The sequence below is a fragment of the Pelodiscus sinensis genome, chromosome 19 (assembly GCF_052426305.1).
Source record: "Pelodiscus sinensis isolate ZL-2025 chromosome 19, ASM5242630v1, whole genome shotgun sequence".
Classification (NCBI taxonomy): Eukaryota; Metazoa; Chordata; order Testudines; family Trionychidae; genus Pelodiscus; species Pelodiscus sinensis.
The window spans coordinates 31,618,110-31,631,761 of NC_143070.1; the positions used below are offsets into that span (position 1 = coordinate 31,618,110).

Genomic DNA, 13,652 nt, shown 5'->3' on the forward strand with positions numbered 1-13,652 from the left:
GATTACTTTATTGTTCAATTATTAAGTTAAAGGTGGCATGTTTTAGTTTCCCTCTTGTACTGCTGATTAGGGTTCTTAACATGTGAAGCTTCAAATTATTGTGATGAGAGAATTTACTGCTAGAAACTTTTTTAAAACAAGGCGTTTGCTAGTTACTATTCCAGCAATCAAATTTTTTTTTTCTGGAAAAGAATCATATGCAATGTTACAAGCTTACTTATGGGGGACAGCGGGCCCCACATTCTTCTGAACTAAACAGGCAGTTTGTTATTCATACAACCTTGGATCTGAAAGCAAGCCAAAAGTGTATGATTTGTTTTCTTACAGAGCAAATTTAACCTTTAAGGGTGCAGCTTTTACAATACATTTACAATGTATACATTCCATTCTGTTATGCAGTTAACCAGTTAAGGGTTAATAGAATTTCTTATCTCTATTTTTTAGTAGATTTAACAAAGTGTCTGTAGCCAAATGCTTAAATTTGATTGTTTTAAAAGATTTCAATTGACTTTTTAATTTTTTGGGGGAGTCCTTTAGACTCCTTACCCGGGATTTATTTAAGCACTTGGACGTTTTCTTATACCACTGCAGATCGGATTTCAAGGAACAGCCCATTTTTCTTGATTTGTTTTAAATGTAATTTAAGATTTTTTTTTATTTTTGTTTTTTGGTTTTTTGCAAGTCTTTTAGACTCCTAATTTGAAATTCAGTTTTCCTTTTAGACACCACCTCATACCAATTGAAAAAGGCATCCCATTGAACCTGGGGTATCTTAGATCCTCTGGATTCCAAGGCACCCTTCAAGTGCACTATTTTACCTGTGTTAAAAGTACCTTTCACCAGAAACTGTCTAGACTAATCATTTTATGTGTACACATCCCACTGATCCAGAAACTTGCAAGTTTTAGGAGAGCAATGCACATACATATAGTATGCTGGAGTCGGGGGAATGGGAATCTCCTTTGACTGTCCAGTACCTATTCCCTCATCTACACAGGGAAACACAGGTACACTAGTGGGGAAGTCTGCACTGTCCAGGCATCATCCTGCGATCTCTGTCTCCGAGGTGATCCTGACCCCCCAGTAACAGGATGTAGCTAGAGACAGGGAGGGGTAAATGGGGTTAGTCACCACTGAGACCTCATACCATCTGAGACTTTAACTGCTAGAGCTGGTTGCTCCTTTGCAGCGGGCAGCCAGGGTGGCTGACGGATGCCCCAGGAGTCTATCCTAGGGAGGTGACAAGACTCAATGCTCATTTCTCAGGAATCATGCATTCAGTCAGATACATTCACACACTCAACAAACGCATGATTTAACAACCGGACTTATATACCAGACTCTCCCTCCAGAATGTTCTTATTTCCAAACTCCTGACAGAACTGTGGTGTTTTTTTTAAGCAGGCACACTGGTTTTGAACTGACCTGAGTTTAAAGGTTCGGATCCAGCAATTCCACCAAGCACCTGAAGCCAACTGGAAGCCCTCTACTGATTCTCAAAGTAGGGATTTAAAAGGCTCCTCACCTTGTTTGTGGTGCCTGGAGTTAGGTAGGGAGTGGCCCATGGTTTTTCCAGAGCGAAAAGCAGGATGTGTGGATCTGAGTCACGGCATCAGAATTGTCATGGAATAAACACACCCTAGGTTTAGGGTTCAAGTCAGACAAAACCATTTTAATATCCCAGCTGGGGGCGGTGGTGTTGCAGATGGCAGGGAGTTACCCCTTACTGATACAAGCCTCTCCTCACACTCAAACATCTGAGATATTTATACCTTCTTACAAAGTCAGAGTGGAAATTTACAGAGAAAAGAGGAAGTAAGGCACTTTACTCTTAGATGGTAACATCTGCTTGACCCGATAAACAGCAAGCAGTGCGATTTTTTTGTTTGTTTGTTTAACAGCATTGTGGTTTCTTGCTCAACTTGCTTAGGAAGCTCCCTTCTGCGCAGGATACACTGCGTACAGTTCAGTCTTTGGCCAGGCTAGTGAGGCCTACCTCCACAGTATGTATTGGACATAAATATTTTACTTAATTTAAAATAAAGTTTGATCAACTAACATGAGAAATTTAAAAGGTTTAATCTCTTTAATAATTCAAATGCAACTGCCCAGATGCAACCCTAGCAAAATGGCTTGACTAATTATGTAATTAACGGTGCGTTTCCATTAGCAACAGTAATCTACAGAAGGTTTGGAGAGAGCAGGGCTGTGATTGGCCGGGCCGGGCCTGAACACTGCTGAGGGAATCCACTCAAGGCAAATTGCTCAAAACCAGGACTGCTGATAGCCCTTGACTGGAGACCTTTCCAAAATAGGCCACAAACCAGTCACACTGAGCACTTCAGCTGCCAATCCAGCCTGCAGGAAGCCTCATGAGCAAAACCCCTCAGATACCCCAGCTCTTTCTATGCCACAATCAGCCCTGGGCTTACACACAGGTGAGGGGTTATACAGCCCAATCTCTCCAACCCAGAACAGATGCATCCGGTTCCAAAGAACCAGCCATGAATTCCTGGTCAATTTATACTTTAGATCTTACCCACCAGATCACAATGGACCAATCCTTTAAAATCTAAATGTTTATTAATATAAGAAAGAAAAGGTTGAGAGTAAGGCTGTTAAGGAGAATACATTATATACAGCAATCAGCAAGTTCTTGATGCAGTATCTTAGTGGAGATGTTACGAACTACTAGCATAAGTCTTTGGGGTACATCGTATGTCAGGATGGGTCAGCAATTCTTCCCGTGTCTCTGTCCTTAGCAAGGCTGCATCTGGGTTAAGTAGCAAGACTGAAGACAAGATGGAGCCCCCCTCATGGCATTTGATATTCATTTCTGGTGTCTCCCAAGCTAGAGCTAGTTACATGGTCAAGTGACCTGTTTCATATGCCAGCAGCCATTGTGCTCTGGCTGCTTTGCAGCTTTCCACATGCATTCTTCAGGTGTGTATTGGCCACCTTGAGAACTACTGTCCTTGGAGCTATACTGACTAGCATAGTCACTCATAGGACATTCTGTCCTCATTACAGGCAGTCCATACACAGCATCAGCAGAGCCCATACTCATAACTCCCCATGCAAACTCCAAACAAGTACACTAATACCATACACAGAATCAGCACAATATCAGCTTTTGTTTGACACCTCACACGGCCCACTTTGTACCAAATTTGGGGCAAACAGTTCCCCATGATCACAGCAGTTATCTGTATGATCACCTTAAAATCCAATAACATGACAGGGGACTCAAGAAAGGGTTGGGGTCTTGAGAAAGGATCTGGGAAGCAGGCAGGTGTCTGGCCAGGGGGAAGATGCAATGTGTGGCCAGGAGAGAGGGTGCAAGAAAAAAGGAGGGTGTCAGTGCAAGCTGGGGGTGCTGGCTGCTGGGGGGAAGGGAATTGAGGTGATTGGGAGGGAGTGTCTGGGAAGGACAGCAAATATTACCTGACTTTGGGCCTTCTTGCAGCAACATCTCCAGTCACACTGTCTTGGTCACCCCAGAGGGAGGCTCTACTGCTGCAGCAGCAGCCACACAGACTAGGACCAGCCCCAGACACACCGCTACTGCACCAATTCAGTCCAGGGCTGGAGGTGTTGCTACTGCAGCCATGCAGCTCAGGAATAGCCCCAGAGGCACCCCTGACATGGCCATGTGGTCCTGGAGGCCAGCAGTGCAGTGGCAGCAGTGCCTCTGGTGCCGGGCTCAGGTTGTGTGGCAAAGACTCAGCCTAGCACTGCCTCCTCTCTAGTGGCTACAAAGCACAAAGAGGGGATGGGGCTAAGCTCCTTCACCCTCAGCACATGCTCATTTTGAGGTGGGGCCTGGCACTGCCTTGTGGACAGGATCAAAGTCTTAGGAAGGCTGGATTCTACTAACAGAAAATTTTGCTCACCCCCACTATAGGGTTTCTCACCTGGGTGGGATCAACTATATGCAACAAGCCTTGAACTCTCGCTATAGCATATGCCAAAGTCAAAGCAGTTAAAGGATTTCTCTCCTGTGAGAGTTCTCATGGATAACAAGGTGTGACCTCTGACTGCAACATTTCCTACAGTGAAAGCAGGTGAATAGCTTCTTCCGCATGGGTTTTCCTATGTCTTACAAGGGTTGAGGTCTGACGGAAGCCTTTCCCACAATCAGAGTAGCTGAAGGGTTTCTCTCCTGTGTGAACTCTCCTATGGATAACAAGGCATGACCTCCGACTAAATCTTTTCCCACAGTCAGAGCAGCTGAAGGGTTTCTCCCCTGTGTGGGCTCTCCTATGGATAACAAGATGTGACCTCTGACTGAAGCTTTTCCCACAGTCAGAGCAGCTGAAAGGTTTCTCCCCTGTGTGAGCTCTCCTATGGATAACAAGGCGTGACCTCCGACTGAAGCTTTTCCCACAGTCAGAGCAGCTGAAAGGTTTCTCCCCGGTGTGGGCTCTCCTATGGATAACAAGGTGTGACGTCTGACTGAAACTTTTCCCACAGTCAGAGCAGCTGAAAGGTTTCTCTCCTGTGTGGGCTCTCCTATGGATAACAAGGTGTGACCTCTGATTGAAGCTTTTCCCACAGTCAGAGCAGCTGAAGGGTTTCTCTCCCGTGTGAACTCTCCTATGGATAACAAGGAATGACCGCCAACTGAAGCTTTTCCCGCAGTCAGAGCAGCTGAAGGGTTTCTCTCCTGTTTGGGCTCTTTCATGTTTAATAGGAGTTACACAGTCACTCCAAGCACAAGTTGAATGTTGATGGGGGATTTTCTTTTGAACAGTTTCTTTGTTTGTTTTCAACCTTCTGCTCCTCTGACTGAATTTATCCTGTCCTGCTTCTGGATGGTTTCCCTGCTGCCTTTGTAGACTACACTGACTCTCACGAGTCTCTCCTTGCTCAGGACTCTGAGAAACATGCCCTTCAGATCTTTCCACTAACACCCCATATGGAGCCATTCGCTCAGGTCCTTCCTCCTGAAGACTCCTCTCACTGTTCTCATTCAGCATCCCATCACCTGCTGGCATAGAGAGAGAAACCACATGGGAGTCATTCCCTGTGCTGAGCTGAAATAAAAATTCTGAATGGTGAATAGAAAATGCAGGACAAACCCAAAGAATGGCTGGAAAGATACAATAATCATGAGCTGAGTTCACCCTGCACGCCCATTACTCTTTCCCCACCCAGCACACTCAGACTGGAGTTGAAGACAGGCTGAAGGGCCAGTCAGACTTCATGAAAACACACAACCAACATCTGCTATGAGAACACAGACACTGGTTTGAGTCACTTTAGCTGATTTCTCACCTGTGTGGGTGTCACTGATGATCTCCCCTTCCTCACAGCCTTGGAGATCTGGGATCTGCAGCTCTTCCCCTCGCTCCACCCAGGAGAGCACATGAGCTTTGGAAATAGGAAATCCTATTCGGGGAGCAATTAACCAAGTGCTGATCTTGTTCATTAAGGTCTGTGCCATTCCTGCTTCCAAAGCCAGGATATGAGTCTCCTACCCAGACAGGCTCCTTCCCCACCTTCCAGAGACTGGTCTCTGGCTGGTACAAGACCCCAGGATACACTAATTCCATACTCCCCCTGTACAACTACCATGTTGGGAATAGCCCAGCTGACTCCCATGGGGAACTGAGCGCTCTGCTGCACTCTTACAGGATACAACTCAGTCTCCTTTAGGGCCTGTTCCATACTGGGGCAGGACAGGAACACACTGCTCATAAGGGGAGAGCTCTAGGACTTTCAGGACTGACAGACACCCCTAGCCAGGATTCATATTTGAGCTGCCACATGTCAGGTCTCTAGGTCTGGGAGGGAAAGGACCCAGCAGAGCTCTACAGCCCTGTGGGCTCTGCCCACAAAGCTCTTGGCTGGGGGATGTAATTGCCCTGCTCTTGGGCTCAGATGCTCTACCTGAGCCAGAAGGAGGCAGGGGAATTGTCTGATCAGGAAAATGAATCCTTGGCTGGCCACTTCAAGCCCTGCCTATGGTCCACACTCCTGATCCTGACTGACTGTGCCATGGTGGGCCCTGTCAGCTGCCCACAACAGCGGTCAGTCCTGCAGACAGCCAGGACAGTGCCGGCCTGTTCCTGTGGCCAGCCAAGGTGGAGACAGGTTGGGCTGCTTCTCTGCTGCTTGTAGATGCTCCTGCAGCTCAGCTCCCCTTCTGCAGCCTTGGTTCGACTCTGCCAGCAGCAGCAGCCCTCCTCTTGCAGCCAGTCGAGCCTGCCATTTGGTGGCCCTCTGGCTTACACAGAATCTACCAGAGGCAGGGAAGGACTCTGAGTTGGTGCCTTCCTTCCAGGGGCTCAGCACAATAGCACAAGGGGACCCTGCAGATGCTAAGAGCAGCTGTACCCAGCCCCACAACTCTGATACCTGCCTGGGCCCTTCCACTGACACCTCCGGCCAAGGCACAGCATGGGCAAGATGGGTGGAACCACAATGAGACCTTGGCTGTGGAAAGAGCAGCACCACTATTATGTCACCGAGTCATCTCTCACGCAGGAGCTAGGATTACTGGGGCACATACTGCTGATATTGGGGGTTTGGGCAATAAAGGACCCTGAACCAAACCCAACCCAGCTGCTCCAGATCCCACCCACCTTTTGTTACACAAGGGGACAGGAATCCTCACCCAGCCAGCTCACAGCCTCGTAATTCTCCTGCATCACATCCCTGTAGAGGGCTCTCTGGCCTGGGTCCAACAGAGCCCATTCCTCCTCAGAGAAATACACAGCCACCTCCTCGAAGCTCACTGGCTCCACCACGGCCATTTCCTCTCCCTGGCTCTGCAGGCCAGGGGCTGAGCTGGAGTCAGACATGGGTGTTCTGCAGCCTGTCAGCAGGAGAAGGGGAATTGAAGACATTTCAAAAAGGGTTTTAATCCTTTTCACACCCAATTCTGCCCAGACTCTGTCCCTGGTGGAAAACATGCTGGACTCTACGCTGAGTCTAGATATTCCATAAACACCACACACAAGTTAGATCCAAAAGCCGTATTTATTTCTCTCAATACCTGGCTTGAGTTACATTACTTTGCCTGCAACAATGGGATTCAGTTCTCAGCACCCAGTGTTTCTGCTAAACAAGCCACATATTCATCTGCCTGGACATGGACATAGATTTAATTTAATTTGGGCTGCTGTATTTATAATCCTTCATCTTCCTACATTGATTTGCAGCCCAAACTTTGGTTCTCTCATCTGACACAGACTTTATAAACTCCACAACAGAGATGAAGTGAAGTTAATATGAGTATTCACATACATATTATTAAACATGTGTGCTGAATGTTTACAGGATAAGACCTTAAAATTCATGGCATCAGAAGATATCCTTAGCCATGCAGTCTGTCCACTCTGCGGCACAAGCCATTACACCTAGCCCAGCTACCAATGCACAAAGCTCTGTTTCCCCACAGCCTATTTTGTAGAAAGTCGCCCAGTGTTGATATGAAGACATCAAGAGATGGAGAATCCATCAGTTCTTTGCTCATTAGTTTCAGCAGCTAATCCTCTTACCCATCAAATATTTGTGCCTCTTCTCTAGCCTGAAATTCTCTGACTGCAGCTTTCAGTTATTGACTCTCACTGAACTGTATCCACTAGACCAGGGGTGGGAAATTCATTTTGTTTGGGGAGGGGGCGAGAGATCCAAGATTTTGGAAAGTGGTTGAGAGCTGCACTCTTCCAAGACATTAAGTTGGAAATACAGCGTATGGGATGGACATTGGGAGAAGAAGGGAGCTTTGGGTAAGGGGTTGGGATGCAGGAGTGAAAGAGGGTTCTGGGAAGGAGTTTCAGTGAAGGAGGCAGGTGTGATCTGGGGCACTGGATTAGCCAACTAGTCATGAGATATTTAAAATAAAGTTAATTTAGAGAAGCAGCTAAGTGGACAAATAAGGGGATGAGGGTTACTTGGATGCAGGAAAAGAACAAAGAGTTTGGGTATGTGGAGTGGGAGGCAGGAGTGGGGGGGCAGAGAACTAGATGGGGAAGGGAGAGGTTGGGGTGCCAGAGGCAGGCTTTGGCCAGGAGACTTACCTGAGTGACTCCCGACCAGCAGCCAAGCACCTCTCTGAGGCAGGCAGGGAGCCTGCTCAACCCTCACACCGGCTACGGAGCCATGTGGGTGTGTGAATAACTATGAGCCGGAGCAGAGGGGGCACAGTGCTTCCTTTCTGGCCAGAAACCAGCCAATGAGATTGTCCTGGGGGTGGAAGCAGTGCCTGTAGCCTTCCCTCTTCACCTCTGGGCTCACCTTCGCTTTGAGTGGCTTGCAGGTGGGAAGTGGCAAGCATGGAACTAGCCCATAGCTCGCTAAGCATCAGTGGGCCGCATCCGATGGCCTGGCGAGCTAGATAGGCTGCATTTTGCCCAGGCCTGCACTAGACCGAAGAGCCCTTGCGTATCCAGAAGTTTCACGCCATGAACAAACTGATACCGTGGAAGCCAGTCAGCTCTCAGCCTATTTATTGTTTGAAACCAACCCCATATTGAAACTGACTGAGCAGTGAAATCTGAGCCTGAAGGTGCCGTCCGTTGTGTGCTTTAACTTCACCCCTTTAGCATCACACCTTGTAGATCAGTGTTTCTCAAAGTGACTGCAGGTCCCCATGCAGTGCCCCTGGGGCTCCTCACTGATCACTGGGTGATTTAGGGCTGTGTGCACCGTGGTCACTGGGTTTAGTTGGTAACTTCAATGACAATCCCATGAAGAAGTTTTCACAGGAATTTTCTCATCATTTAAAGAATTTTCACCAACAAACTCACCTTGTCTGAAAGCTCCCAGGGATTTTCCTCTTGCTCTCTCCAGTGCAGAGGGCAGAGTGTCTGGTGGGGGAAGGGATAAGAGAGGTGAGATTTCAGGCTCTCCTGTTTATTATAATGTCCCCATTCTGAACTCTGCGTTTCAATTGTATCAGAGACCAGACAGAGACACACTCAAATGTTTAGTATGAAAAGGTCTGAAACTTTCCATGTCCTCTCTCGCTTGGGCACCTCCCAGCAATGGAGCCAACATCTCTGCAGCCTCATCCCCGCCCAAGGAGACACAAACTGAAAGAGAGATTTACTTTTCCCTCCTCATTCCCTCCCACCTGGTTTCTCTCAGTCACTTACCACCTCTTGTCATAACCTAGAGCTGCGCTGGGGAAAGACGTTGCCATGACATTAACTTTACCTATTTGGATCCCTTGACACCAACGGGAGGCTCAGAGTTTGCAAACCCCTGGCTCTATTTGCAAGCAGTTGGATCTGTTTGCTCAGTGCCTCTAAGGAGAGCAGCATGATGGGGCCGTCATTCTCCATGTGGGAACTGAGGCAGGGATGGTTGGCTTCAGAGGCCAGATTCAATAGTTTCTAATAGTTAAACAACTTTCCCCTACTCCATCCCTTCTTGGTACCTTTGAATTCCCTCAGAGTCTCCGACAGCGCATACGTTTTCTGGGAGAAAGCACTGACTTGTTCTTCCAGTTCAGGGGAAATTTCTTCTGGCAGCTGGAACTGCCCCGTCTCACACCTGGACAGAAACAATTCAATGTGATTCTATTTCATTTAAAGATGATAAGATTTGGCTAGTGAGTGTCAGCTCTAACAGGCCTGGAGTTAGAATTACTTGAATTCTCCCAGCCTGACAGCAGGGGCAACACAGCCCATGGCTGTGCAACCTTCCCCTGAAAGGTCCCACTGCTGTTCTTCACCTCTGGCCCGGAGAGACCAGCTGGGGACAAAAGTGGAATTGAGCCTCAATGGCCAATTTACTCTTTGGCCTCCAGGTGATGAAGGACAGGATGTTCCTACGTGAAGGGCTGAAGGAATCTGCCCACTAGGAACCAGACTGAGACACCAACTCCTCCCACCCCTTCTCTTTCCACACAGGTCTCCAAACAGCCCTCAGGTAGGACAGACTCTGGGTCCCTGCTGCCCTGGTCTAAATGTGCCCAGTGTCCAGCAGTGACAGACCCATATTCCAGCCCCACAGTCCTGAGGCAGACAGTCCCCAGGGAGGTGACAGCTCTAGGAAATATCTGAAGTCAGACTGTGCCCCTGAATGGGGAATTCCAGAGTCTGCTGTGCAAGGGTGAGACCCTCAGAATTAAGTGAGTCAGAGACATTTCTATCCAACATCTGGCTGTAGGGCCCTAGGGAGATGTGGTGCCAACATCAGCTCCAAGCTCTTTCCCTGCGCTGTGCAGTGTGACAGGAGTGCGAGCCACCTACCTGCTCAAGGTGTTTCTTACGTCCCAGAGAAAAGAGACAGACAAGAATCTCAGCTGCACTGGACACACACAGGGAAGGCATTTTGCAAATATGGAGAAGAGACGCCCTGACCTGGCCCCAGGGCCATAGATTCCGTGACCTAATGGGGCTTTGCCATCTCTAATAGCTCTGTGCCTGTTACTCTGCAAAGCACAACAGTCACTCGCATGGCAGCAATGCACACACCGAGTTACACCCAGATCAGATGGCTGGACCCCAGCACTTGTGCCTGCATAGTGGCTCTCCCTAGCTGAGGAGCAGAAGTTATGAGGGGTGGGAGAGGGGAGCTGTGAGGGGATGGGGGCAGGGCGAGAGAGGGAGGGTTGAGGGAGACAGGTGTCCAGTTTGGGACTGGAAGCCCCTGGCCCAACAGGCTCCTGGAGATGCCAGGCAGTGCCACTGGCCCAGGCTGTCAAACACCCAGTTTGCGGCTCCACAGGCTCCCTACCAGCCCCTGTGCAGCTCATAGGGAAAGTCCCTGAGTCGGCATGTCCGGCTCTTAACATTGGAGCAACTGGGGGGAGGGAGGGAAACAGCTGGGCCAGGGCAGGGCAAGAACCACTCCTGGGCAGCACAGTGAACAGGGTTGGCCACTGACCAGGCTCCCTAAATTTAATCCAAGCCCCTTCCCTTCTGCCCTCCCTCGCACCCAGTTCCTCCAGTGCCTGGCTGGAATGGCTGCCCCACTGCCAGCCCTGCTGCTTGGCATGGTGCAGTCATGGGGCCAAGGGCAGGGGAGTCCTCAGGTGTGGAGAGCAGCTGGGGGCTGGATGGGGGGCCTGGAGTGCAGGGGGGATGGACCAGAGGATGTCTGGTTCGGGGGTGGAGTCACAGCTTCTCCCAGGATCCCCTCAATGTATTGTTCCCAGCATGGTATATCAATTGGGGGACATATTAATGTGGCTTGGGGTTTTTTTTTGGGGGGGGGGAGGTGTCTTTCAACTGTGTTTTCAACAACAGGGTTTCATATTGATAAGCTGAATTTCAGAAAACTGAAGATGTCCCTGACAGCGATAACAACCGTGAATAAATTGTACCAAAACACCAACATTGAGCCTGCCACTTGCAGAATCTAGTTTCATTTATAGATGTGGTACAAGAAGAATCAAATGACCCCTAAAAAAAGATGGCCAGGCCCACTTTTGCCAGATGCTAAGCACTATAAATTAAAATTGAACACTCAGCAATTGGAGCAAAAATGGTGGAAGCAGAATGCAAGCCACAGTTCATTCGGCCATGCCAGAAAGGATGGAACTCTGTGTTCATGGCTGCGGAGAGAATTCGGTGCATTCGGAATGAACAAGAAAGTTCCATGAGAAATGTGTTCTCAGGACTCCAAATTAGTATGCAAGAAGCAGTTCTTTGCTTTATGCTTTTCTTTTTGTTAAAAAAAAACCCACTGATCATTCTGTATTTTTATTAACATTACGTATTGGCTGGTCAAAAGGCTGAATCTAGCAGAGCTGGTTTTATAGGTAGCATATGCCATGGTTATGGGCCCATTGGTGAAAGCACTAAATATTATCCAAGCACAGATAAGTACACTAATGGAATGGAGTGCAGCTGTGTACTTATACCAGCTTCAGGGGGTAGCAGAGATTTTTTTTTTAGTTTATCCTGTACAGACTAACAGTCTGGTAGTACTTTATAGATTAACAATAACAAGAGGGCCAAAATAAATACACCTGTACAGCCTAAACTCAAAACTCTGGTCATCTGAAGTAGTGGGCTGTGCCCACAAAAACTCATGATACCATCCATATATTTTGTTGTCTATCAAGTGCTACCAGACCATTTGTTGTTTTTTAAGTTTAAATTATACTTGATGGTTTCAAAACTGCAAAGGAACAAGATGCCCTCTTGAGGCCACTGGTAGATGGACTTCAGTGCACCATTCAGAAATGTCTTGGTGAAATAATTGAGGACCTGGAGCTAACAGCAGCTTTGATTTTTACTTACATTTGTTTCAAAGTAGCAGGACTTTGAGTTGCATTGCACAGAGTAGTTCAGTACAAGGCATTACATTTGCACAGAGGAAAACAATGAAAATGGGTTGCAGAGACGGGAGAGCAATTCTGTGAGTCCCGGGAATAAGACAAGAGAAAAGTTATGAGACTCTGTCCTGTCTATAGCATTCTTTTTACATTTTAAACACCTTTAAAATACAGAGAGAACAAACATACATCTAGAGTGGGCAGGGCAAAGTGCAGGGGGGGGGCTCTGCAGCCCTTTTTAGCCTGCTCTGCCCCTCTGAGTTGCATATATGATTACAATAAATGTTGAAGCAAATAAAAAGGCCCCTTGCCAGGGCCACTCTCTGACTCATGTCTCATCCCCACTGGGGAAGCTGCTTTAACCACCAGGAACGGATGAGAGTTTTGCAGGGCCCAGGGCAGCACAATATCATGGCTCCCCTGCCCCGTTTGAAGAAAAAACAGAAGAAAAAAAGGGGTGTGTCCCCCCGTGCCCACTCTTCCAGTAGCCCCACACTGATCATGTGAGCTACCCCCTCCTCATCCCCTCTCCTAACACCTCCCTCTACAAACCTGCCCTGCCTCTCTCCTCCTGGTGCTGGTCCCTCCCCTGCAGGTGTCCGCCCTTCTGTGTCACCCCAGAATCCCCTGGCACCTGCACCTTCCCTTAGCCCTGCACCCTCCTGGTGCCTCCCCCTTCCCTCACTGCCCCTGCCCCCTTTGCCCTCTTTTCCCCGATGCCCGCCCCTCACCACCCTCTGCCCCCCTCCCCTCATGCCCTGAGCCCTCACACGTGCCTTGCTCCATCCCCACCTTCCTCACGTCCACCCTCCTTCCAGCACCTCCCCCAATGCCCTTCCCCTCTCCTCTCCCAGCATCACCCTCCCCCCTCCCCTCCCCTCAGCACAAGCCTCTGCCATCCACCTCCTGCCTTCCAGTGCGCAGGGCGGCCCGGCCGAGGCCACGTGCAACGCTGGGCCGCGGGCTTTTAAAGTCCCGACCGTGGCGTCACGCGCATGCGCACCCTCGGCCCCACGTGGCCCGCACTGGCCGGCGCCGGGGAATTTCGAAAGTGCGGGGCTGCGGCATCGATCCTCCAGCAGCCGCCCCAGCCCCCACCAGACCCGAGTCCACGTGGAGCGCGGCCCCCTCGCGACACTCGCAGCGCGCGGCAGAGACGGGCTCAGGGGAGCCCCGCAGCCACGTGGGCCCAGAGCGAACCTGCAACCCCAGCAGCGCGCGCCGGCCCCGCCCACCTCGGGACACCCCCGCTCCCAGCCCGGCAGGGAGGGAATCCCCCGGGTCGCTCCACGCGCTGCGAAAGCCCCGCCCACCTGCGAGCCGGCCCGGGCTCCGAGAAGCGGAAGTAGCCTCAGGCCGGGGGGGCGGGGCCAAGCAGCGCCCGGTCTGAGCTGAGCCCTGGCGCTGGAGTGTG

The 13,652-nt window shown here is 49.6% G+C and overlaps 1 protein-coding gene across 5 annotated transcripts; it reads right to left on the minus strand.

Annotated features, from left to right (window-relative positions):
• Positions 1–2,631: 2,631 nt before the first annotated feature.
• LOC142821628 (zinc finger protein 584-like) lies at positions 2,632–13,617 on the minus strand. 5 transcript variants are annotated; one of them, XM_089771363.1, is made up of 6 exons: positions 12,204–12,901; positions 9,389–9,504; positions 8,757–8,816; positions 6,620–6,820; positions 5,278–5,391; positions 2,632–4,987 (listed from the first exon to the last, which is right to left on the minus strand). In XM_089771363.1, coding segments are annotated over exons 1-6 (1,431 nt in total). In that variant the 5' UTR covers positions 12,206–12,901; the 3' UTR covers positions 2,632–4,049. The 5 variants fall into 5 exon arrangements, with proteins under 5 accessions (XP_089627489.1, XP_089627492.1, XP_089627490.1 ...); XM_089771366.1 differs by lacking the exon at positions 12,204–12,901 and adding an exon at positions 13,552–13,617 and having other exon boundaries at positions 2,633–4,990; XM_089771364.1 differs by having other exon boundaries at positions 2,633–4,990; positions 5,278–5,373.
• Between the last annotated feature and the right edge of the window lie 35 nt (positions 13,618–13,652).

Coding starts and splice junctions, on each gene's coding strand:
- LOC142821628 (XM_089771362.1), bottom strand. Junction 8,817..9,388: donor GACTCTGAGGGAATTCAAAG/GTACCAAGAAGG, acceptor TTCCCCCACCAG/ACACTCTGCCCTCTGCACTG. Junction 4,991..5,277: donor CATCAGTGACACCCACACAG/GTGAGAAATCAG, acceptor TCTCTATGCCAG/CAGGTGATGGGATGCTGAAT.